At 40.5% G+C, this 26,287-nt stretch overlaps 1 protein-coding gene across 1 annotated transcript; it reads right to left on the reverse strand.

The window, feature by feature from the left end:
- Positions 1-6,220: 6,220 nt before the first annotated feature.
- Positions 6,221-24,488, reverse strand: LOC137868374 (insulin-like growth factor-binding protein 2-B). The gene is made up of 4 exons (XM_068705130.1): positions 24,083-24,488; positions 14,724-14,875; positions 10,317-10,457; positions 6,221-6,567 (listed from the first exon to the last, which is right to left on the reverse strand). Exons 1-4 carry the CDS (start codon positions 24,429-24,431, stop codon positions 6,409-6,411), a joined length of 801 nt encoding a protein of 266 aa, XP_068561231.1. The 5' UTR covers positions 24,432-24,488; the 3' UTR covers positions 6,221-6,408.
- Between the last annotated feature and the right edge of the window lie 1,799 nt (positions 24,489-26,287).

Below are 26,287 nucleotides of genomic sequence, written 5' to 3' on the forward strand. Positions count from 1 at the left end.
GGGCCACCAAAGTCGTCTTCCTGGGGAACTCGGGACTTTGACCATAACCAGATGTGGGTGACTGATGCAGGGCATGAAAGGGTGGAGGGCACATCAGATCAAGGCTGCCGTAAAGGTTGTTGTGGTGTGTCTGTGTGCATACACGCAGAAGGGAGGGCACAGACTTTGACTTCGGGGAGGAGGAAACATGTGTAGAAGATTTGATTTGTGAGGCAGTGAACATGACAATTACTATTTGCCTTCAAAGAAACTGACAACTGCACTTAGGACTTCAAAGCATTTATGCCCCTTTTATTACATAATTAGGGAACAAGGTCGGATGGCTACATCTGACATCAACTCACGCACCTCACTCCATCCCAAACGTAGTCCGGCCGCTGTGCCGAGCTTTTCTGTGCCGCTCAGACCTCGGCGTTTTGCACAAAAGGCTGCTGATCTCCCTCTTTGCATTTCTTTGGATGCAGTGACGCGATCAAACAAATTATTAGTGCTGTAAAATCACATGCAATAGCTTGGGAGAGAATCTCACTTGCTTGTGCATCCATTTGCCAGTGGCTCATATCATTAAATGCGACTTTTAGAAACAATGACGGGGCATTTAAAGACATAAGCGTACAAATGGCATGCAGATGTTTACACTGCATAATTGGGATCTTTGCAAATCACTGCTTGTGCTGTTGTCTACTATCTCTTAAAGAGGTAATGGTGGTTCTTTTCATCACCGGGACGGAGATGAAAGGAGATTTGAAAGAATGTACAGTGCTTTAGAGTAAATCACATGACTTAGCGGTGGAATCCTCCGATGCCGGTGGTAGTAGACGGCAGACAAGTGTCTGCTAGTTTTCATCCAAGCCCTTTCATCAAAGATGGACTTAGACCCGGAATCCCTAATGGAAGGTTCTTCAGCGCGGATCGGATGTGACTGTGAGAACCTCAACTGCATGTTAAGTAAACCAACATTGAGATTAAGATTTGACATCCTACAAGGCATATAGTAGGAACATTTTAAGTCACAGATAAAATACCGGTAATATTTTCAAGTAAACTCAAGCTCGTACCGCCCACATAGTTCTTGTACGTGGATTGAAAACGATTGCGTTTTCAATTGAACTTGGGTTCAATGAGGTCACATTTAGTCCCTGACCAGATTTGGCTGATAGTCTGTTGACAATGCATTTCGGGTGTATTTACACCTCTACTTTCATTTGGTCAAACACTGTCAGATTGCAATCTGATCGCCCAAAACACATAATGCAAGGATGGATCTAGGCTAGAATAACACATATCAACTTAAAAATAATAACTTCTTCTTCCATTCTTGCCCCTTTTGCACAGTGCAAATATACTGTACAAGTGCATAACAACCTTTGTACAGATTCCAGGTACTGTTACTGTGATTATAGAGAGCTGAAGTCTTCCCGTACCTCCTGGTTCCACAAGCCTCCGTAACACTGCATATTTCTGCATAGACGTTTCTTTTTAATCAGTCTTTCTACGAGGCTGAAACATAATACTTGGCTCCTTTGTCCATATTCACGGAAGAATGTCTCTGCTGTTGCACTTCCTGCTTCCATTGGAGCACCATGTCATTTTAACAAAGATAAAACAACAATTATTTTGTTAACATTCAACAAGTACAGCTTCCGCGAGTCTTAGACGCAGACCCGCCATCAACATATCAAGGGAAGTTGTTGAATGCTAACAAAAGAAATACTAGCCTGAAAGTAGGGCAGATCTTCGGCTCTCCAGGCCAATACACGCACATGTGCTTTTGCACATACACACACACACACACACACACACACACACACACACACACACCGACACAATCACGCAAGCGCACATACTCACCCCCACTCTTATTCCCACTGCTAAACTACCCTCCTCAGCCCATTGTGCCTGATCTATCAAACCCAAAACAAAAGACACTTGTTTTGATTTGTTTTCAGAAAAGGCCAGCTTGAAGCTTCAAACTACCATTAAATGTGCTGAACAACCTGAGATCCGTGTGTGACACCAGGCCATGCCGTCAAATTTTTAAAGCAAACTGTCGGCCAAAACAAAAAGAAACATAAAAAGAAATTAGACAAACAAAAAAAACAAAAACACTGTGTCACAAAAACTGAACAGAGCTGTAAAGCTGTACTGAAAGAGCGTTTCTGGGACTGGTGCTCAGCTAACTGGCACACTGGCACATGTATAAGGTTACAAGGCCAAAGCCAGTCCGGAGTGGTCTCATATGATACACTTTTGGCCAGAACTTCAAAGAAGTCTCTCTTTATACCCAAGTCTTGAATTATTTGATCGCAAATCAATGGCGACTATTGTTTGGGGACTTTTCAAAGCCTTGGGTTGAATGTACTTAGGCTGTAATACAAACTCTTTACATAAGTCTTAGCTGTTGCCTGAACAATCATGAATCTCAATTACTCAGTGCAATGTCTACCATAAGTAATATGTTCCACATTGATTGACACTGATCGAGAGAATTTATAGACCTTTTTATTCAATTTTTTTTTTGCCTTAAAACAATACTCACATGCTATATGAACATTTCAAAAGTTATGAGACAACCCTTTCCTACTGTGACTAGACACTAAAATACGGGGGGACCAAATTCACAGTCCTTGGTCTGTGCAAAAATGCGTTCCAAAAGGTTACTTTAAAGGGATAGTTCACACCAAAATCACAACAAGGTCTGTTTATTATCTCGAGTGACCGGGTCATGACTTCTAGAAAGAGACATTGCTGTTGAGATACATACATACATATATTTTTTGCTGCTTTGTGCACCACAAGCCAAGTGCCATATTGTCCCATAATGTTCAAGACAACGCAAACATCTCTACAGCCGATTTCTCCAAAACTTGAAAACTCACACTAACACAATCCAAATTGAAAAATAGCACTTCAGGAAAGATGAAATGTATGTTTTTTAGATTTTGGTGTGAGCAGTCTCTTTAAGGCTGCTTTTGGTAGTGTGTTTTTTTTTTTATTTGCCGGTGTGCAGGTTTATTGCTGTTGTCGTTTCCTCACAACAAACTTACATGTGACTTCTAGGATGAATCTCTCTGCCCGCTCGGCAACGAAATACAGTCTGTGGCAACACAAAGGGAATTTGGCTCCAAAAAGACCCTTACATTTGGAAAATATCCTGCTATATACCATGAAGCCTCATGTCAGCTTCATCTGAACTCTTGAAGCTTTCTTGCACAAAATTAGAACTCTGGGCGCTAGGAAGGTCCCGTCAGTGTGGAGAGGAGGAACGACCAATAACTCTTCTAATGTACACATGAGTTCTAACTAAAATTTGACTTGAGAAACTGACGGACAGTTTGACCTGAAAGATGCATTCACATGCGTTTGTTTCATATGAACATGGTAAATGGACTTGCATTTGTTTAGCGCCTTTCTAGTCTTTCGACCACTCAAAGCAATTTACACTGCGTGTTATCATTCATCCATTTACACAACATTCATACACTGATGGCAGAGGCTACATGCATGATGCCACCTGCACATCGGTAGCAACGTGGGTTTAAGTTTCCCAAGTACACATCAACATGAACTGGAGGGATCGAACTGCCAATATTCGGATTGGAAGACATCTTGCTTGCGTTAGAGTTCTTGTTCCATTCAGGCTAGTATTAGTAATTTACACAAACCAAAAAATGATATCTGTCAGATTTTTTGGGTGGGCATTTTAAAACCCCTTTTTTTAGAGAATCATCATGTCACTGGGATTCACGAGAATGTCACCATCAACATGGACCTGTTGACATATCAAGTTTACAAAGACTGTTGTTTTGAATCACATGCAAGCTGTGCAAATACTTCCATAATCTTTATTGCAATAAAAAATATACAACACAACTTTCTGATTACGCTGCATCTGCCGAAGAATCAGTGTCTTTTTGACAGCTGCTGCAATGGATGACATATTTTTTAAATAAGATAAACACATTCCATGTCATCCATCACTCACAGTGATGGGCTTGACTGTCTAAGGGACAACAACAGCGGATTGTTTACAGCCCATTGATGGCAGAATTGATCCAGCACAGCCTGTAAAAGTGAGACAATACTGCACAAAGTTAAACACAATATCCACTTTTGTCTGGGGCATTCACAATCATTAATAGCACCCTCACATCCCTCTGTTGGTTACCCATCTTTAGCCCATGATCTGCAGCACAATAACGTGTGTGTGTGTGTGTGTGTGTGTGTGTGTGTGTATTTGCGTATTTGTTGGTTTATTCATAGACACCTTTATCCGCTTAGTATCACATTTGTCAATGTCAGCCCCTCATCCTAATTCCTCCTCTTGTCAACACTTCATTAGTAACCCCAGCAACACATGGGTACACACACACACACACACACACACACACACACACACACACACACACACACACAAGCTCATGCACACACATGCAAGTCTGCGCACACAGCAGTGATAGAAATAGTAAAGCCGCACAGCAGCTTCCAACATTATTACCGCAAGTGCCATTTATTTATTTTTTTTCAAGTGACACTTATTTGGAGTTGACAAGTGTTGGTGGGAAAACTGCTGACAAACAACAACAACATCTCTCTGCAGCTAACCGAACTGATGGGTGTGAAACACATGGATGGTGTCAGATTTGACATCTTGAGTTAAGATTGTCAGAGCAAAGTTGAATTTAATTAATTTACAGCTAACGATGTAGGAAGCAAAGCTGATGAACAGGGGAATTTTACAAGATGCGATGAGTGAAAAGAATGACAGTGATAACACTTTTAATTACCGGCTTAATTAAAGTATGTACTCATGGAAACGCGGTTACACAACTTGTTGGCACTAAAATGATTACTGGATCCTGTGTACATATCTGTGAAGGATTTCAATTAGCACCTGTAAGTATTTAACCTCTGCTCAAGTACACTAAAAGCTAGTAGGTTTAAAATACTACACTGATCGAGGCAGATGAAAGCCAACACTGTTAGCATTCAAATGCCCAAAGCCTTCAACACACAGCTGCTGTTGTTCTTTGTCTGAGAAATAATGATGTATTAGATTCATATAAATGTATTCACATGTGAATATACTTTTAAAAAGTATGTTAAATGTTTTATTTATTTATTGGTGTATGTGTATTTATTGGCAGTGTAGATTTGATAAGCATAAATGCAGAGTAAACCAAAAAGATATTTTTTTCTGTAGTACTGTACTGGACATTGTCCCCCTAAAAAGAAAAACTAAATCATAACAATTACAGAGATAGTACACACGTCTTTTGAATGCAAATAATAGCCTTAGGTTTAACTTTAAAGTACTAATACTATACTAATCAATATTTTTACGGAAACAATAAATCAAATGACTATGAGCGGTGTGAAAATGGTTGCTCATAGACATAAACCCAGGGACAACCATTGTTTTGGCGAAGTCTCACCGCTCTCATTAACCTTCCCACTGTACCCACTAAAGCCACTGTATGATAGCTGCAGCACCAGGTGGCGGGCAGATCTACCAATCATAGTGGAGCATTTAGCAGCGAAAGAGCCAGATCATTCTTAGGGTTCGGTGGAGATCCAAAGAGAGTTAAAACGAGAGTGAAAATTGCACTAACTTTTATCAGGGGGGGTCAAAAATACAACTCTAAAGGAATGCTAATCTTGCTCTGTCTGCTGTCACATTCACCGTGTCGCTGCCCCCAAGTGGCCCAAAAAATCAATTAATGCAGCTTTAAAAGATAAGGCTGGTAATATTCTATTGGTATTTTTTTATTGTCAACAAATCCCATGGAATGGCTGAAAGCAACAACGAAAAGATCCTACTGGCAAGTATTGCCTGCGTAGCCAAAGCATGATGTAACTTGTTCCCCTATAAATGCACAGGTTGGCATGTTTCTTTATTACATTGAGAACCAGCACTGTAGTTTGAGTAAAACCCACATTAACTGTCCCGCTGCCGTGAATCTATAAATACTTACACACCAAATGTGTATTAATACACAGCTAAAAATAATTCCCAACAAATAAACTCTTTACTTCAGTTTCATGAACATTTGTCGAAAACTACCGTGCCCTGCTGTTTCAGGGCATTACTTAAAAAAAAGAAACTGCCTCTGTGCCTCTTTTGTAAAGATATAAATGTTTAGTAGGTATGCATGAGCTTGAGTCTGAGTCCCACAGACAAGCCAGGGAAGTCGGAAAGCATTGACAGATGGACACACTGTTGGTTTTGGTCTTTTTATATTAGATACTTTGACAACAGGAACAATATTTTAACCTTTAACCTAGTGAAACAAAGAAAGAACAAAAACAGACAAAGCCTTCATATATATAGCAACTTCTTTTACAAATCCTCCCAGATTTGGAATTGTAAAGAAAACCCAACCCTGTCAAAGGATGTGCTGGACTGTGCTATTGAAACGCTGCTGCAGTGGGCATCGCTCTGAGCTCCTCCTGAAACTGGTTACAGTTGGGATCCCCTCTTACTTTAGGCGTTGCTGGAATCTGGACCCCGGTTAAGGGGTTAACGCACCAGCACTCGCCCCGCTGGCCGTGGGTGGACATGTTGCACTGGAGAGAAGGAAGAAAAACACAAACTAGACAAGTAGGAAAACACTGGAAAAAAGTGGGAGGAGTAAAGATGCACAGTGGGAAATAGGGGGTGCGTTAATGAAGCATGGCCTACGGTGGCTTGAGATGTGTGTGTGTGTGTGTGTGTGTGTGTGTGTGTGTGTGTGTACTTGTGGATCTCCTGGTGGTGGGGGGCTATTGGATGAGAGTGAGGGCCATGGTTCGGGTGGGACAACACTCACCCAATAACAGCCCGTCCTCAGGTCATACCCCCCTACTCACCACCCATCCACAGCCACACATGCCACCACAGACACTCACAAACACACAGACACACACACACAGCGGCATGCCAGTAGACCAGCCCCCCCCCGCAGAGCCCCCCTCTACTCAGAAATGAGGTCGTAATTGAAGTGGACACAGTTTACGCCGCGCACGCGGGGCGGCCGCGGAGGGGACGGCCAAAAGAATGAAGAGCTGGGGGGAAAGAAAAGACTTTCCATTTTCTTCCTTCGATGAGAAAGAACAAAAAAAGTGACAGTTACAGTAATTACCCCGCGACAAGGAGGGACAACTCCAAAAGGGAGCCGAGTGTTGAGGAGGTACAGTGTTCTTCCCTGGGAACCGAGGACTTCGGTCCGAAACAATGCTGTTGTTTGTGACCAGTGATGAAAATTGGCTGAGTGGTTGAGAGCCCTGCTTTAGGAAACTGTGGCGCCTATTCAAATCTTCTTTTCTGCTCTACTATCCCCGTAAGAAAACACTGGATATGTGACCTTGTTTGTCCTCCTCCGTCTGATTTCTATGGATGAGCAGAATTCAAATTCAAGCCCCCAGTCGGAAGCACAGTTCGTTCCTCGGCCTAACAAAAGTCTTCCCATGAAGTACGCCAAACTGTTTTATTGCCTTGTAACCTTGAGCTCAGAAGCTGTTGCCTCATTCATGATGACAACATCTCCACGCGCATTTGTGTGTGTGTGTGTGTCTAAGACCAGAGTGTTAGGAAGAGGAGGGTGTGTGTGTGTTTGTAAAAAAAAAAAAAGGGGGAGTGGGGGGAAGAAGAGCGGTGGCAGGTGGGAGTGAGGGGGGGAGGTTATATTTTTTTTTCCAGGGTGATTTTGCCAGGCTGATATAAGAGCATTTGTGCACTTACCTTCCTATCCAACAGTGGACTTAGATGTTGTTACACATTCACCAACAGGGGACTGCATCGCAAACAGGGGACATTTCAGAAGTCCCCTGATGGTCATGCTTTAAATCAAGCTAAAATCATGTCTCAAACCCTCTGGTTTATATTTTTTATTTTAGCCAAGTGGGGACTTTACTTTTGTATGTGTGTGAGTAAGTGAGTGAGTGAGTGAGTGAGTGAGTGAGTGAGTGAGAGAAAGAGAGAGAGACAGAGAGAGAGAGAGAGAGAGAGATCCAAGGGAGAATTGAACAAAAAGGTACAGCATGAGTGTGTGTGTGTGTGTGTGTGTGTGTGTGTGTGTGTGTGTGTGTGTGAGAGTGTGTGTGTGTGTGTGTGTGTGTGTGTGTGTGTGTGAGAGTGTGTGTGTGTGTGTGTGTGTGTGTGTGTGTGTGTGTGTGAGAGTGTGTGTGTGTGTGTGTGTGTGTGTATGTGTGTGTGTGTATGTGTGTGAGAGTAGAGGGGGGCAGAGAAGCAACAAAGGGAGAAAGAATAATGATCAATCACATTCACACACTGAAGCCCTTTCCATCAATAAAGACAGTGTTCACATAACTACCAGCAGAATTAGAAACCTGATGACTGGTGTCCCTCTTGTGTTCATGTTCACCATGAAACAGTATGTCCCCAGTAAATCCCGCAGAGCAGAGCTGCACTGCTCTCTATGGGATGAATCTCAAACATGTCACAACCCCAGCCAAAACGTTAATAAGTGATGTCACAGCAGGTGTTGTCCATCCGCTGTCGAAAGCGAAACACCTGCTGTGACGACACTGATCGAGGTGTGGCCAGTATTGTGACATTCTTGGAACTTTCCACCCTTAGAGAGAAGCAGTTTTTTGTTTTGTTTTTGCCGTGTTTTTCTGCGTTAATTTGATGACAAATTAGCTCACTGCAGAGTCGATATGGAATAACCACCACGCAAGCTGAATATTTGAATTTGAATGAATGACACAGAGAGTGGAGACTGTCCAATTCAGTCAAACCCCACCCCCTCCATCTATTACTGAGACACTGTTTAGAGATTTTTAGACGGCCGTCATTTTATGGACATCTTGCTAAAATTTTGCCTGATATTCTGAATGTGGTATCTCGGGGAAACTTTGGGAACTCGACTCTCATGTAAACTACTGCATTTGAATGATGCTTGTATCAACAACAGGGATGTAATGGTTCCAATGCTATTCATTTATTTTGAATACCCAGTAGTGCAAGTGTCAAAAACAAACACCTGCTGGGGACTGAGGTAGCATTTTGTCTACTGGCAACCTAGGTAAACAAATTTTTTCTTAAATAATAAGGAACATTTTAAACACTTCAGTATAACACTGTGCAAACACTGAAGAAACTTGTTCCCAAAAGTTAATAGGTCACAATAGGCTATAAAACTGAAAAGCATCTTTTATGCTATGAAATTTAAAATATGGTGATTTGTACATCTGGGTGATGCCGTTGAATATGAGTGAGCACGTTCAATGTGTTTTCATTCACATGATCTACAACGGTGGAGCAACGGCGACACACTGTCCTTGTCTCATACACAAGTCTCTCTCCGTTGCTGTCGTAGCTGACCTGAATGTGCAGGTGGGTCTTCCATAGTTTGTCTGACTCGCACGACAATCAGCTTGTTGAGCTAACCTTAGCAAATTTTGATAACTATAACCTATAACACTTGGGGCTGGGCGATAAAACAACCTGAAAGAAAGTTTATTTCCGATATAGTTATTCCTAGAGGTTGCCATCTCAGGTCTATGTTGCGCGGGTTATATAGTATATACAATATATTGTAATAATTATGGATCAATATGATAAATATATGATAACATTTTTGGCCATATCATCTAGCCATAACTGCCTACAGGTAAAAGTTTCCAGACGGAAATCTTTCTTTCATTCTACATTAAGTGAATCAGTCTACGTGTATTACAATCAATCGTGACCCCTGTATCCTAATGGTTCAACATGTATACAAGAACTGTTACAACAATAATCAATAACATGCATTTGTTAACAGGGCAGAGATGTATAGAGTTGCAAAACATTAATTCTTCCAATCTTCAGCAAATATTATCCATATTAAAAAAAAATGTATCATTCCAAATCCATTTAACACTGAAAACAAGTATCCAAAATGAATTTGTAGTTCCATTATGATAGATAAACTCATTTGGAAAAGGGACAGTACATATTGTACACCTTGAAACCTTTAGGACAGTTTGGATCATTACTGCCATTTTTAGTTACTTCCACAGCCAATCCTATATATATATATATATATATATATATATATATATATATATATATATATAGGACTGGTTGCATTTATAATAAATTGTAATTTTCTAACTTTTTAAATCATTCAACAGTTTTTGAGCAATGTGTCTTCAAAGTGTTTACCGTAGGTGTGTGGGTGACCTCAATCTTAGAAGAATGTCATATAATTGTTTGCTGACATGTACATTGCCCTTTGTCATGTTTACCATGATTTTCAATGGTGAAGCTGCCATGTTCAGTCGAGGTAAAATGGCATGAATGTGAGACCAGTGCTCTGTCCATGGCTCACCTGTTTGAGGTTGTACAGACCATGTTTGTCACAGTTGGGAAATTTGAGTCCGTACAGGTCCTCCAGCGGGCCTCTGTTATCTTCAGAGGTCATTTTGGAGATCTCCTCTAAGACACTGTCCAGCTCCTGCTGACAGGCGCTCTGAAGGACGAGCAAGGACAACATGATTAACACCAGTACTGATAGTGACAATAGCTATTGAGCACTTAGCACAAGCACACAAACAAATACATTTCCAGAAGAAAAAAACTGCTTAACTATTTAACAAAAACAAAATAGGTTCACCAGAAGCCAGTAAATACAGTTGGTATAAGTTCTATGTGTATGTGTTCTGTCCAAGAAAAAGAATGGAGAAATAAAATACTTCGGTGTGCCTTGTAAAAATGTCACAAATACACACCATTTATAGCTAACATTTTTATGAGGGGCAGTTAGGCAAGCAGAAAGTTCAGCCAGTACTTATGTGAGTCTGGTGGATTGGAACATGAGTGGCTAGACTGCTCTACTCAGCAGGTGGCCACGGCCGCACACACACACACACACACACACACACACACACACACACACACACACACACACACACACAAACACACACACACATATGCAGACCTGTGCAGACACATGTTCATACACCTTCATAAATAGAGCGCAGACTATTTCTGTTGCATGGATGGTCACACGTATAGTATCCTTGTGTACATGCACACACACACACACACACACACACACACACACACACACACACACACACACACACACACACACACACTTTAATGTAACACACAGTTACCAGTGTATCAGGCTGCCAGTGGGATCAAAGGGGTCCAGTCTTATGATTAGTTGGCTGAAGATGAGAGAGAAGGGCAGGAGGAGGCGCAGTCTGCCATGAACCTTATCAGACATCTGAACATATGGATGAAAAGTACTCTCTTTCTTTCTCTGGGTCACTCTTTTAACACTTTCTCCTACAGTCTTTGATTCTCTCTCTCTCTCTCTCTCTCTCTCTCTCTCTCTTATAATGAAGGAACATAAACCCACAACGTAGTGCATTCAACCCTCCACTTTTACTGCTTTCTCCCTGTTGTCATTAAATAAAGGATAAGTTCAGTCAATTTGATGTCACACAATATTTTACATGCATTTAAGCATTATTTATATATATATATATATATATATATATATATATATATATATATATATATATATATATATATATATATATATATATATATATTTTAAGAGATATTGGCTGCTGTAATTATTCTTACTTTCCACACTGTCCTTTAAGATATCCTTTCTTTGCATTTTTAAAATTCAGCTCAAGCTAATATGAGGCAGCAGTTGGGCATCAGCAAAATCAAGTGGGTTTTTTTAAAGTTACAATCCTTTTTGCACACATTTTTCACTTTGTATCCCAAAACACAGTGTTTCCACAGTGATGAACGAGCTTCCAGAGTTAAAATTTGAATGCCTGCGGTTTGCCACACCAAGTGTCTGGTAAAATCCGGTCTGACGGCACCTTTACAATGTAGTCATGCTGTGGTGTGGTCACGTCAGATTTTGCCAACAGCATGGGTTGGTTAATAAACCACAGGAGCTAGAATGGCCAGTGGGCTAACACCAGCATTCTTTCAAGTTGTAAGTTGTAAGCTTCTCAATTATGTAGTACTGTCATTTACCAATGTCATGGACCTTGAACTGACTGCAGTCAGTCACGTGCCCTCAATATTCTCTGCTGCTTATATTATGAGGAAATTCTGTCCGTTGAGGCCAAATCATTGTCAGACCGACAGCCGATGGGTTCCAAGATTGGTTGGAAGAGGAATGATGTCAGACACCAGTTACTCTTTCATGCCATGTGTGTATTGTTAAAACGGACTAAGAAATTCAGACCTGTCCTTTAAAGAGTGATGAGTTATTCAGAGAAAAAATAATTCAGAGAAAGACTAAAGAAAACTAAATCAGAGCAAAAATCCCCAAATGTGCAGAACAAAAAGACCACATTACATCAGGTGCAGAATCCCCTTCCTCTTGCCCTGAAATCTACAATTTCTAGATGTTAAAAGAGTCCAATGACTGCACTGCACCCCTATAACATTGTCGGACTCCTCGTGAATCAAAATCATGCAGTAAATACTGACAGAAGGCGGCCAGTTCAGTCTGGAATGGATCGGCTGTTCCCAATGGTCAGTCTCCTGAACTTCACCATCAAAAGTTTTGTTGGAGATTCTAGTGTGTATAGTAACTGGAAGCTAATGTAGCCTCGAGCTGCTAGCGCCAAGCAAAGATGAGGAACATCTGGTAACAGATATCTAACTCACCTTTCCTATCTCTGCCTCAAATATATATACCTCTCTCTCTCTCTCTCTCTCTCTCTATATATATATATATATATATATATATATATATATATATATATATTTATTTATTTATTTTTATTTTTTTAAATGTATCAAGTGCAGTGTCAAAAAAAGGTTTAATGAGGCCAAAGGTTAAGAAAAATATATAAAGGAAAGAAAACTGGTGTTATGGGGTCTTTGTGTGAAAACAATAATATGAATGTGCTGCAAATTACAATTTGAATTAACTAAAATAAACGTGTTGATATTGAACAAATAAAGGTTACAAATGTGATACGAACCCAGCTGACATCTAAGCATAATGTGTACAGTATTTGACCTCACAAGAACAAGCGGAACAAAGTGCATCCATGCTTAACACCAGCTGCCCTGAAGCTGCTCCCCCAGCCCAGCTGCACGACTTATTTTACTGCATTCTCTCTTTTGTTGCTTCTAATGATGTTGACAATTGTTTTGCAACCTCCCGCCCATGATTTTTTTGTTTTATTTTGTTTTGCTGCTAGCGAGTGAGTGAGTTAAGTGAGGGAGAAAATGAGCAAATGCACATAGTTGTTTGCCATATTGAGACATACATGGGGCCACATGTGTCGCCCCGAGGGCCCAAGCTCATTTGCATGAAACAGAAAGAATATATCTGTTTGTACGCCGCCCCATAAAGGGTTTTCCTGGAATTGTTTTTACTTTTTGTGGAGCTGCGTTTGAGACTGTGAAATGTTGAGTGAGTGTTAAAGAATGGAGGGTGGTGGTGGTGGTGGGGGGGGGGGGGGGGGGGGGGGGGGGGGGGGGGGGGGGGGGGGTAGTAATCTTTAGACTGCATCAAACTGCCAACACACATTCCACTGTGGAGGGCAAAACAACAACTTTACTTTTCATCAGGAAGATGCTGATTATTGAAACTAAGACAACTCTTTTTTATAAATGCCGCTAAGGTTTCTTTCTTCATTCATCATTGGAAATTGGAGGCAGTGCATTACCTCTTTTGGTGTTCTAAAAGTGTAACGACATCATGATTTTTGATAGAATACATACAGCATGAATATATGTAGGCTAACTACCACAGCATTTCCTAAATAGCATTGCACATAACTTCATTATTAGCACATTATCAACTTTGTTGCATGATGTTTTCTTATTTTAAACAGCTATTCAATACGGACAATATTCTCACATTTTTTGACAACAACTGAATGTTTCAACAAATACAATTTCCACATCACAGTTCTATAAAAGAACATTAACTTGTGCTTGAATTAGACATGTTGTTGAGACAAAAAATTGGTCAAATTATAGGGACTCATCTCCAAATGTGGACAGAAATGTGCTCCACACCAGGTAAGCCATAAAAGCCTAGGGTTGAAACTTGTCTTTTGGTTAAAGTGAGTGTTAAGTTAGGGAGTTAGGCATGAGGTTGTTGGGAGTAAGGTTAGGTCAAGTCACCCAGGGAATGAATGTAAGAGCAATTGTGTGCACGTGCGTATGCTTGTTTGAGTGAAAGAGTGCCCAGAGGAGGGCACTACTGTACCAGACAATGGTGCTCACACAGCACATTGTTGACCGTTTGTCACTGCTTGCTTTACAATACACTGTGGAATACGCAACACACAAAATGTTAACAGGAAATCTGCTGTGGGAGGAAACAAATCGTTTATAGGGAGCAATAGGGCCCTACGTTCATGCTAAATTACTTGCACTAAGAAGTTCTACCATTTTTATTTGACTTCAATATCTGGTACGGTGCCTGTAAAGGTCAAGTATTCAGATATTCAGTTCATAAATGGACTGGTGTCGTGGTGCAAATACATTCTGGTGTTTGTATTTGTATTTAGAAAAAGGGCACACCATTTTCAGATCCAGACGATCAGTGTGGCAATGCATTTTTCCAATAAATTGACTGGCTTGCACCTCCGTTGTTGCCCTTGAAATGTTTTGAATCAGCCAACGGGATACCACAATCAAATAATGAACAACTTTGAGTTTGAGTCACAGCAAAAAGCTGTGAGGAAGTTAATCATGAATTGTGAAAAACAGTTGAAGGTTTTGATCTGACCAGCAGCACTTTCTGGGTTCGAGGGTCCTCTAGTTGATTCGTCTTCATCTTGGTTTTGCGCTCGTTCAGGTGCTGCTTCTTGGCGGACTCCTGCCAAATCCAAGCATCTATGGCAGGTCTTTTGGTTAAAGGATTCTCAGTCCCATGCACCTCTACAACAGAACAAAGACACAAACTTAAAACAGTTAATCTGCAGCATCTGTACATGAACTCTGCCCAGGCCTTCCTGGAAATGCTAATCTATTCAAAGCCTTTGGTATACTTTCTGGTTTTAATCTCAGTGTAACATTCAATACTTTAGAGTTTCTCAGAAAAGCGTATACTGAGTCAGTTTGTTGAGCATTAAAGTGTCCTGCCTTTTATGTAGTTAATGGACAGATGTTACACTCGCACACAAAAACTGCCTCACCGTCTCTGCAGCTCTTTAAAATACTCACGCACATTCATCTGCATACGTGTAACTATTCTATTATCACAAAGTGCTATTAAAAGCCAACATTAATCGAATAACGTCCTGGAATCCTGGAATTAGAAGACAAGTCATTCTATGTCCTCGAGGCATCCTGTCTCCCTCATACCTCATGTCACTAATTCTATACTGGACAGTCAGGCGTTGCAATGGTTGTAATTACTATGGCGACAGTGTGAACGGCCCGCTAAGGTCATTTCTGTCTTATGACGCGGTTAACACAGGTCTCCTCTGAGCACTGGGGTCACTCTGAGTGTGTTTCCTGCTGATGTTAGACCAACGTGTGTTTAGCATTTGTTGGAGACAGGAGAGCCAAAACACAAACAACAAGCTAGCAAGTTAAACCGGAGCAGACGCAAATTATTAGAGAACAGCAGTCCCAAAAAATGAGACCTATACTCTGTGCCACCAATGTACTGTAGCTGTAAAACACAAATACAAGGAGGGATGAAGACTGTACAGACATAGTCATCACAGACACAATGATCTGAGATTGTCTGACACAGTTCAACAGGAAAGAGGTGGCTGAATTAAAGAGCTGAGCTCCACAGCTAGTCATTGGTGGGGAGTCCAGACTTGCAAGGAAGCACTTCTGATTAAGGCTTTTAATGCTGAGTAAGGATTTTTTTTTTGGTGCTTAATATACTTGCCAGAGGCTGTGTGTGTGTGTGTGTGTGTGTGTGTGTGTGTGTGTGTGTGTGTGTCTCTCTCTTTGTGTGTGTGTGTCTGTAATTAGCTCTATAAAAACAGAAGCACAACCAAGAGGTTGTAAATCACACCTGAGAGGGAAAGGCCCCCCCTGTGAATCTTCAGAGCTCCTTCCACATGCTATGACTCCTTCTGAAATGGATATGTGCACACTCTGCCAGGTGTTAAAGTAAGTGTGGCTTCTACATTACAACAGATTTTTTTTTTTTCTTCATGACCGGCCATACACATTTATATTTACTCATTCATTTTTGTCAATTTTATTTGAGAAAATGGATTTGTTATCAATGCGGTTAGAATAAACTTCAGCACTGATATGTTGGTAGACATGACTTCTTTTGTGCAACACACATTTATGTTATTTGTCCATACGTCAAATGATAATAGTTTATAAGACCCATCCTTTCACTTGCAAATGTAAAATTATTTAAAAAATGTTGACTGGCAGATGTTTTCTTAAATTGTTTAGAGATTTCAATGATCAATGATGAAATGGTAAATAAATACTGTTCATTGTAGCAAAGGACACCTCAAGCTATAGGTGATTTTAGCAGGCATCTAGATCTCATGAAGAGCCACGAGTCCCTATGAGTGACATGCCTTACTAAGAATGTAGGCAGAGACGGAGATGTTTAGAGTTATTCACTTTTAAATGGCTTTACTGTAAAGCCAGCGTCCAGATCTAGCCCATGCAAGCTAACGCAGTTTTGTTTTATGTTTGTAATTCCGTATACAGAGAATGCCCCCTAGTGTTCAATGCAACTAAACGCATCTCTTCACTGGTGGATAGAAATGCCATCACAGATTTTCAAAAAATTCCGTATTCGAGGAAATTTCCGGACCTAAAGAAAAGAAGATGAAAGAAAAAAACATTCATCCTCTGGGGACCAAATCTATCTGATATATGATAACATATCGCACTCTGGATGTAAGCGGTGGATTGAGCGGACATTACTATCTCTTAAGTCCAAAATCGACTATATTGTAAAATCTGTATTCCATCCTTTGTATGTTTTTATGTGACTCAAGCCACACAGGGAAATCTTTCCAATCTGATAAACCAATTAAAAAGGCAACGCTTGTAATTGGCAAACAGTAACAACTGTGGGGCCACAAACAAGACCCTGATGTTTGAAGAAGTCAAATTGTATTTACTATAGTATGTAAGCGATGGCCAAAAGTCATAAATTTCAACCTCCAGCTGAGCACACAAGCTTAAAATTGTGATCCAAGTTTTGTTAAGAGATTCACAAACAGTGGAATATGCTCTCACATGTAGTGAGAGCTTCTGCAGAACACGTTAAACATATCCAAGAGAGAGATTGATTTAATGATTTAATTTAAGCGTCTGTTGCTCTAAAAATAGAAAAAAAGAAAACATAATGAAACGCGATATCGTTTTTCTTTCCCCTAGTGTGTGCCAGAACACTGCATTGACTTTTACTATTTGTTTCAAAAGGCAACACTCGGTGGAACATGAATGTTGAAAGCTAAACGAGATGCAACTTTAGACATGTTGCAAAGGTGTACTAGTTGTGCTGAAGATCTCACATGACGTGACAGCATGTTCCAGGGAGAGAAAGAAAAACCCAAACACTTCTTTAGCCAACAGCTGTCATCTAAATGCTGTGTTGTTGATTCTGTCTTCAGTGCCATAGAAACTACCTGTCTCGAGCTGTTGGCTTTGGGTATTGCCTTTGAGCAATGCTTTCACAGTTCTCTCATAGCACAGAATGAGTAATGTCTTTCCAGAGTTGCTCAGCATTAATGTATTTGCCCTGTTATTGTACACAGTGAAGCTGAGTCTCAAAAACTTAACTGTGCAGCCACAGCCAAGAAAGTGGCCTTATAGTACTTCAAACCATTGTCAGTGTAAATGGTTCCTCTCAAGACTCGGCCACTTCAAACACTTTACAGCTGGCAAACAGACAAAAAAAGAGCAATTGAATAATGAAGAAGGTTTTGCCTCGCCAGAGATCAGCTTCAAACCTTTTACGGTCAGCTAGTTCTTTCAACTCTTGATGTTGCTATGCGTCCGTGTGACCGCGTGTGTCATCCAAACCAAATGAAGTTTGTCTTTGTAGTTTCAAGGGAAAACTGTTGCCAACTAGAGCTCCTACGGCATCTGTCAGACTTAAAAGACAATAAGTGCAGTCTAAGGTCATGGTGGATTTCTCTTACGAAACGTTTACCATCAATAACAGTGCCCATATAGGGTAGATCGACACAACATGTCAAATGACTGTCCAGTGTTAGAATTTCCATATTTTTTTGGTGAGTTGCTAATATTTTCTGTGCTGTGATTTGTACATTTTGTACACATTGAGTGACAAGTTACAACTAATAATGTATCAAACCTGCAAGTGACAGACAGAAGTTCTCACAGCAGTTTCTTGTCTTTTAAAAATACATATACAGTTTATCGTTCATGTCGATTGTCTTGCCACCTGCTGTCAGTGGTGTAAAAAGTATTTCAATCTTTTACTTTAAAAGGCAATAATCAATATTTAAAAAAACTATTTTTTTTTACAAAGGAAAGAAAATGATTGAATAATGTGAAAGGAGTCACCCGAAGCGAGAAAACAACAAAGCATTGTCACCCGACTCTGCAATCACCATAGCCCTATAAAAGATTGAAGTGTCTTTCGGGTCATTGTTTTGGTTTTACCAGGCGGAAACCTCCAGGTCTAAAAAGTGAATAAACTTGACTTTTAAATAATGACCATCAGGGGGCGACTCCTCTGTTTGCAAAAAAGAATTCAGATTTTCTAGAAGCCTATGAGAAAATTACCCTACTTCATAATCTCAGCACTGTGCTTTCAGATCGTGAATGTTAATTGTCACATTTAGTTCTCTTTAAAATGTCTTATTCAGCGTTTGGTTGTACTTAGCTCCACCCTTTCGCATCACTTCTGGTTACAAAAATCCAAGATGGCGACGGCCAAAAAGCAATATGGCGACGGCCAAACGCCGACCTTGAGGCTTCAAAACCAGGGATGTGTGGTCAAGTAAAAAACAAATAATGCTAAAATAAAATAAATATTAATATTTCTCTACTGATCTGTGCTATACATGTAATTTCTGTATTATTCCAATCATTTCAAGCATTTGTATAATCAAAATCGTTGAATTAGCGCATATCCTGTTTAAACAGAGAGGAGACACATGAGGTGAGGCAGCAACGAGCTGAGCCTCACCTCAGACTGTGAATCCCTCAGTAACTGGGTTGAGCGCGTGCCTTTTGCTTTCTCATTGTTTGTCACCACTATAATATCTGTAGACACTTTTATTATATGTCCTTTCTTTCCATATAATAGGTAACATATTTCACTTAGGCTATGTGTAGAGCATATTTAGTATTGCTGATCTGACATTAAACCGCAGTAAAAAAGCACAGAGGGGCAAACAGCACCTCTGCCTCAAAGAAGTGAGAGAGAGCCCATGGGTCGGGTTTATGCTTGTTCTGTCGTTGCTCTTCTTCTACACTTTTCTCCTTCTTAGATTTTGCTTTGACCACAAAAATGTAAGATTCTATATCCAAGCTTAAAAATGTCTCTAAAAACAAGGAAATATGACCAAATCAACAGCAATTCAACGTCGGACAGGTAAAGTAACCTTTTATGTGTTTGTTGTTCTCTTTATACATCCGGGGTTGTTACGCAGATTATCGCGGAATCTCACGATGTTCGCGGGTGGCGCCCGCGAGCGCTCCGCTTCTGAAACGCTCCCGGTGGAATCAAATATGTACCTTACCTATGTGTGTGTAAAGAATGCTGATATGAAAAACAACAATGTGCAAGCTGCCAATTGAATGGTGATTTAAGCTTCTCTATTGGGTTCATATATTTGTAAATCTGACGTATGTAGTGTCAGTGCCTCACCAGCCACGAACCTCACCGCACGTCACTGTTCAAAACGGCAGTCCACAAACAAATTGGTGACTACGTCCACTTCTTACACACAATCCATGGGTTTTTACGGCCCGAAACTATACTATTTTGGTTCATTCTCACCACTTTTACTAGCTCTGTTTGAAGGCAGCTGTTTTCAGCGGCAGAAAATATAAATAAAGAGATAAATAAAATGACTATATATTTATTTTTTGGTGAATTTTAATCTGAAAGCAACTGATAATCATTGTTTCTATGCATTAGTATTTGGTGAACCACTTTGTAACCTTGTTTAGATAAGTGCTATATAAATAAATGTATTGTCATTATTATTATCAATATTAACATTAAGGACAGTACAATATTTTGTGTTGTATAAAAGAGCATACAATAAAATTGTACACTGATGATTGAAGTATGAATGCCTCAAAACTGTACTTAGAGTACTTACGTAAATGTACCGATCTTGTTGTGACAGTAAATTCTAGCTCATTAATGTTTTAATCATATCATGCAACCCGTAACTTTACAACATTACCCCTTTTAAGATTAGCACGAAGGTGGGAAGGCTTCCTATTAACACCTCGGAGGCAGTTTTCTCAGAACTGCAGGCACCAACAGGCTCCCACCCAAAGCGATCTCTTATGTCTTCACCTTTTCCTGTGGCTGTGTGTTGACACACATAATGTGCACACACACATCTACATAGAGTAATTAAAGACCTGAGTGCGAGTGAGGGAGAAGGAGCATGTTTTAGCAGAGGATCACCTGCAACAAGAGCAGTCATGGACCATCGACAACACAAGAAAAGAAAGGCGACAGAAGCAGTCTCCTATTGGCTGGAGAAGGGTGTTCGTCAGTATAGGCAAGGAATACACAAATGCCCTTCTATTACCAGATAGCTTTGGACTTGAGGCAAAAGGCCAAATTGTTGCATGTGATTGTAGCAACCCTACCGCAAGACAAGAACAATATTGGAAATCCCAGATTGTGTTCAAACTCAATGTTTTTGAAAGTCTTGCCTCGTACAATATCTAAATATGGCGACTGAGGTATGACTAAAGTTAAGAGCTTAAGAAAGGGTTAAAAGCACTTTTTTTTGCTGCTTTGAGCACCACAAAGCCAAGGGCCATTTAGTCCCATTATATTGGAGAGAAGTTGGACATCTCTATTGCCAATAACTCCAAAACTAAGCAACTCCAAACGTCCAAACTTCTGCTAGTGATGGACTTGTTGTGGAATAGAAGTATTTGTTCTCAGTGAACACAGAGTAGTTCTGAAATAAGAGTACACATTACTCAACTGACCTTCCCCTGCAACACAGTGTCTGTTGACATATTAATGGTTAATACAAATATTGTTGTATAGTGATGCATCCATGTCCCCGATAGATCCTCCACCCTTGCCATGGACTCCCTGAGAGACAGTGAATACATTCTCTTTGTCCAGGTTCAAAATACAGGAACAATATTTTCAATCAGTTAAGCTCACGCACACACTCATCACTGGCCTGAAACCTTTGTGGCCGGTGACTGAGACAACGCTTCAAAGTCGACCCCCGTTGCAAAACTTGAGATGATGTGCCGTATCTAATATGACACGCTTGTCATATTGGAAGAATTCAATATATGGATTTGAATCATCTGTGTTGCCGTTTGCTGTCACATTTGTAGTGTGCAAATATAAAAAACAAGTATTGATGATGAACTAAATGATGAACCAAATTGTGAGGGGATGTGAAGTGTGCTCACACCAAGCAGAGCTGGAGTGGTTGATTTGAACTCTGGACTGTTTACTCAGGCCGTCACACTGTGTAATTCAGTTTAGTTCAGGCAGGCAAGAATGAAGCCATTTAAACTCAGGATCACACCAAATAACCACAACCAAATCCTTAAAAATGCAAGTCTCTTTCAAGTGAAGAGCAGTAGTGGTTATTTAGGAGTGAGAATGTAATCCCGACGAACTACAGGAAACGACCCCAAAAACGTGCATTTTAATGGAGACAAAGGAGACAGATGTTGACATCCGATAGCCTGCATTTGCTCATGCTTGAAAGGCCAAGCATAACACAGTGAACCGAGGGCAAACCGCAGCCTGATCTGATGCTCATTTTCAGCTTTTCCTTTATGTGTTCTGACTGGTTTGAACACCAAAGACGGTAAATCACAGCAGAGAGCGCAAACAAGTCCATCATGCTTAGCTAAAGTTACAGGGCCCGCGCTTGTTTTCACTGCCCTCTACCAACAAAACCTCAAAGAATCTTAAAAAAACAACTGAAGATTCCTGCAGAACATTATAAACCGCCTCTGTTGAGTTTATCCTTGTGTGAAAGTCCGAGAACTCATCAAATACATTCCTCAGTGAGATGACCCAAGATGATAATATAGAAGAAAAAAAAGAGCTTGATAGAGAAATGAGGTTGCACCTGTTACCATGGACATCTGCAACTTTCCCAACACCATTCCGAAGGGCATGTGAGCTGTGTCTCTTCCACATTTACAGCGTGTTACAACTTCCAAAATGCAATCAGCATGAGCGTTGTGCATTTTTAAATGTGTATGAAATCGCTTCCCTCAAGTACCATAAACAACATCCTATCAAAATGCGGCACTCCCAATAGGAGAGCAGTGAGGATACACGGGTTACAGACATGTTATGGGTTCACCGGAGGGATACTGCTTGTTTGCGCTCACAGATGTGGGCCTGCCACTGCCTGCCAAACATATCGCATATGTCAACGTTCATCTTCAGGAATCAATCGTGACCCTTTGAGCCTAATAACTGTAATGTGGGGAGAGCAAAGCTTGTCGGTTCTGTGTCCCTGCAGGATGTCAGACCTATGTACTTTGGGTAGCCAAATACGTTTGATGTAGATGTTTTTTCTGTCATTTTTTTCTGTTTTGAATCAGTGTACAGCTGCTCAGTGTTACTTTAAAATACATGTTTCAACATTTTGCCCAGGTATGATGGCAGGTCAAAACTAGCTGGCTTGGTGATGCTGGCACACATACAGAATATTAATTAATATGCTACACTCCCTGGTGAATACTGGAGGGCTTTGTGCTAAAATTACAGCATGAACTTGGCAGTGGACAACTCAATCAATCTCCAAAGACAGATCATAAGAGACCCTACACATATACGGTACTAAATCACTTTAAGGTGTGGCTGCACTGTTATAGAATTACACTGTTTCATGATCCATAAATTAACGCCCCTAATGAAAGTGCCATAAACAAGGGTTTAATTTCTGAGAAGCCATCAACTGTGCTTCTCTCAAAGAAAACATCAGGAGGTTTTTTTTAGTAACCTTTTTCTGTTCATCCTTTCGTCAAAGGATCTGAGCATCTCAAGCTGATTGAAAGCAGCAGCAACGTCTCTTGTACTGTCAAGGAACTGTTTGTTTTTGGTCTTTCATAACCTGCTAGTCATTTCCTACTGGTGTGTGGATTTCAGATCTCTACATCTTAAATCGTTTGTTTAATGTCTGCATGTCATTTCCAATTATTGTGAAATATACTTTGAAAAACCACAATTATGTAGTTAAATGACCTTGTCTGGAACATAAGATTTTGTTTCTGGGAACTTATGACAACATTTACAACTACAATTATAATCTGATACCAGGCCTAATTTATATTCTTCTGAAATGGACAATTCTGCATAACGAGTACTTTGTCTTTTGGTGGCCCACTTTAAGTATTGAGGCTTTTACATTCTTTTGTACTTTTACTTGAGTAATATTTTGAATGTAGGACTTTTACTTGTAGGGATGTCACGATAAGAGATTTTGATATCACGGTTATTGTCCGGAAATATCTTGGTTTCCTACATTTACATTTACACTTTTTAAGCACGTCACTATAGTTTTTGTTACACATACTTTCACATAAGAATATTACGAGGCAAAAAATCAACGTATTTGTTTCAAAACTAGGTATTTTTTTCTGAGCTTTTTGCACCTCAAATAGTGACATCAACCAATCACATTGTACGGAACGGCGCGATTGATGTAAATTTGCATCTTTTGCGCCGCGCCATTCGCGTCACTCCAGTCTCTTCGCGTCTGTGCATAGACTTTGTATGTAATCTACTCATGCGAATAATTTGCGCCGCGTTTGATGTGACCACGGCATAAGAGGAGCTGTAGAGTCTGGAGAAAATTCGATGTGAGTTCATCACTGAGCGACCCGTCACACTTTTGCCATTTGCTCCATTGTTAAAGTTTTTTGCTGTAGTGCAGCTTTAACTTTAACGTCCCCCTTTCAGCATTTTTTCTTAAAAGAACTTACCATTTGTAGCCTGCTGGTCCACATCCAAGTCCACTTGTTGTCCACATCGTCCTAAACCGTGGATGAGCTGTTGCAAAGGTAATTCAATCTCTGTGCTGGGGTAGCACCTCAGGCTCCCGAAGCACCTCGGTGTATAGACCCCACAAAGCTCCCCTTCCAGCCTGGCACACAGAGGACAGCAGCCGCAGCCCGGCTCCCTCACTATTTCTGGACATGCTGCCGTGACTGTTGGACACACAGCTAGACGCTCCGCGGTACAACTTGGGCATCGGAAAGCCAAATCCCCAAGTAAGATTCCAGGTAATGCAAGGTATGCAAACAGCAACCTGTAAGTCAAATATATGACCATTCTGACGCTTTTTAGGTTTATTAGTGACTACTGAAAGTCAAAATGACCCTTGGAAGTTAAAAGTATCAAGCTCAGTAGCCTGAAAGTCAACTGTGTGTGCGTAAACATTGTGATGCCACTGACAGGGTCCTATCTGCTCCCATATTACTACCTTTCTGAAAATCAGGAACAATAGGGCCCATTACTTCAAAGTGTAATTTTGAATGATTTTGGTTAGTTTGGTAGGTTAAAAAAGTACATTCTAAGATGAAGTTGAGTCCCCAAAAAGTCCATAAGGAGTTTGCTAACGTGATCTCTCAGAAATATGTGAATGGACCAGGAACAGGGACGAACAGACCATCTCCTCTAACGTCGCCTTTGTTGATTTGATAGCCATAACCTAAGATGAATTATTTCTCAGCATTGACAAGCACCAGGGCAGGGCGTGTAGTGACTACAATAATAATAACGATTTATTCCTGTAATGACTTCTTGCTTTGTCTGCCCCCTGGCGCTTTGGGAGCATATTGCAGTGAACAGCATGTTGAGCTAAACACCTCTGTGCATGCTTGTAGCTCGCTATGGAAGCTCACGCCACAGTGTCTCGGCCTAGAAAAAAAACAATGCTTTAGAACTGTTAGCACTGTTAGCTGAGAGCCACTGGCTCAGCTGTTTCTCCATATTGAGAGCCGTTGAGAGGCAACTCAACTTGGTGTTTAGCACCTTGGGCCTTTTTCTTTTTCCAAAAACTTGTCGGTTGGATTTGGAAACCTGGCCAGTGTTTGTCACACAGCCTGGAGAGCAGTAAGAGTAGCAGCTTGTCCTCCTTCTTCTGGGCTCTCTAAATCACGACTTCCTCCTTTTCTACCTTTCTTTTTCTTTGCTGAGGAGATGCTCTTTTTTAAAACCTAAGTGGTTTTGTTGCCTAAACCTAACTTCCACGGAGTCTTTCATCATTTAAGTTAATGTCAACCATGCTCTTTTCCTAATCCTAGCTAATTGGTTTTGTTGCCTAAACCTAACTTCCACGGAGTCTTTCGTCATTTAAGTTAATGTCAACTATGCTCTTTTCCTAATCCTAACTAATTGGTTTTGTTGCCTAAACCTTTCACTGATGCAAAACTGATGCTGGAGGAGTAAATACAGCTTCTCAGTTTGAGTCTTAGGGCCAATGACCAAGCTGTGGTATTTGACGCATTGGTCGGAGAACGTGTTGGCAAATGTTGCATTATCTAATGTTAACTTTTGCTGAATTTAGGAGAAATCTACAGACTCAATTAGTCAAAGTGTTATAAAATAAACATCTAAATGTGAATTTTGAATGTTTCCTTCCACTAGAAAGACATGTTATGGAAGCAAAATAGCCCAAACTTTACAACCAAGGAGTCCAACCTATTCGGTTCATTGAGTGTCTGAGACGGTGACTCTGGTAATACACTGCTTTTCTGCCGGAAAGCAATGTTTGGAGTAGTTAATAATTAGCTTGTGACTGGCTAACTATTGCCAAGTCAAGAAGCATATTCCACTTGATCGGGTATAAATAACCGAATAGCTGTCGTGTGACTATTCTCACCAAATAGACATTCTGTTCTTTTAACTTTGGTCAGCATGGCTATGGATTCAGTCACATGACTTAAAGTCAGGTCTCAAATTAAAAAACTCTATACTATTATTATTTTTTGTAATGCTTCATTAACTTAACCAATGACATAAATTATATACACAGCTCGTGCAATTTATCAATGTACCTTCATTTATATTCATACGCCAAGTACATATAAATTCTGCACAACTACTGTGCCATGCTGAAAATGGCGTTGGCAGGACAGGTATGTCAGTCGCCACTGACGGGGTTAAGGTTGAACTAAATACATCCC

The sequence above is a fragment of the Cebidichthys violaceus genome, unplaced genomic scaffold (assembly GCF_023349555.1).
Source record: "Cebidichthys violaceus isolate CVI_PGR_0920_01 unplaced genomic scaffold, fCebVio1.0.p SCAF_11, whole genome shotgun sequence".
Classification (NCBI taxonomy): Eukaryota; Metazoa; Chordata; class Actinopteri; order Perciformes; family Stichaeidae; genus Cebidichthys; species Cebidichthys violaceus.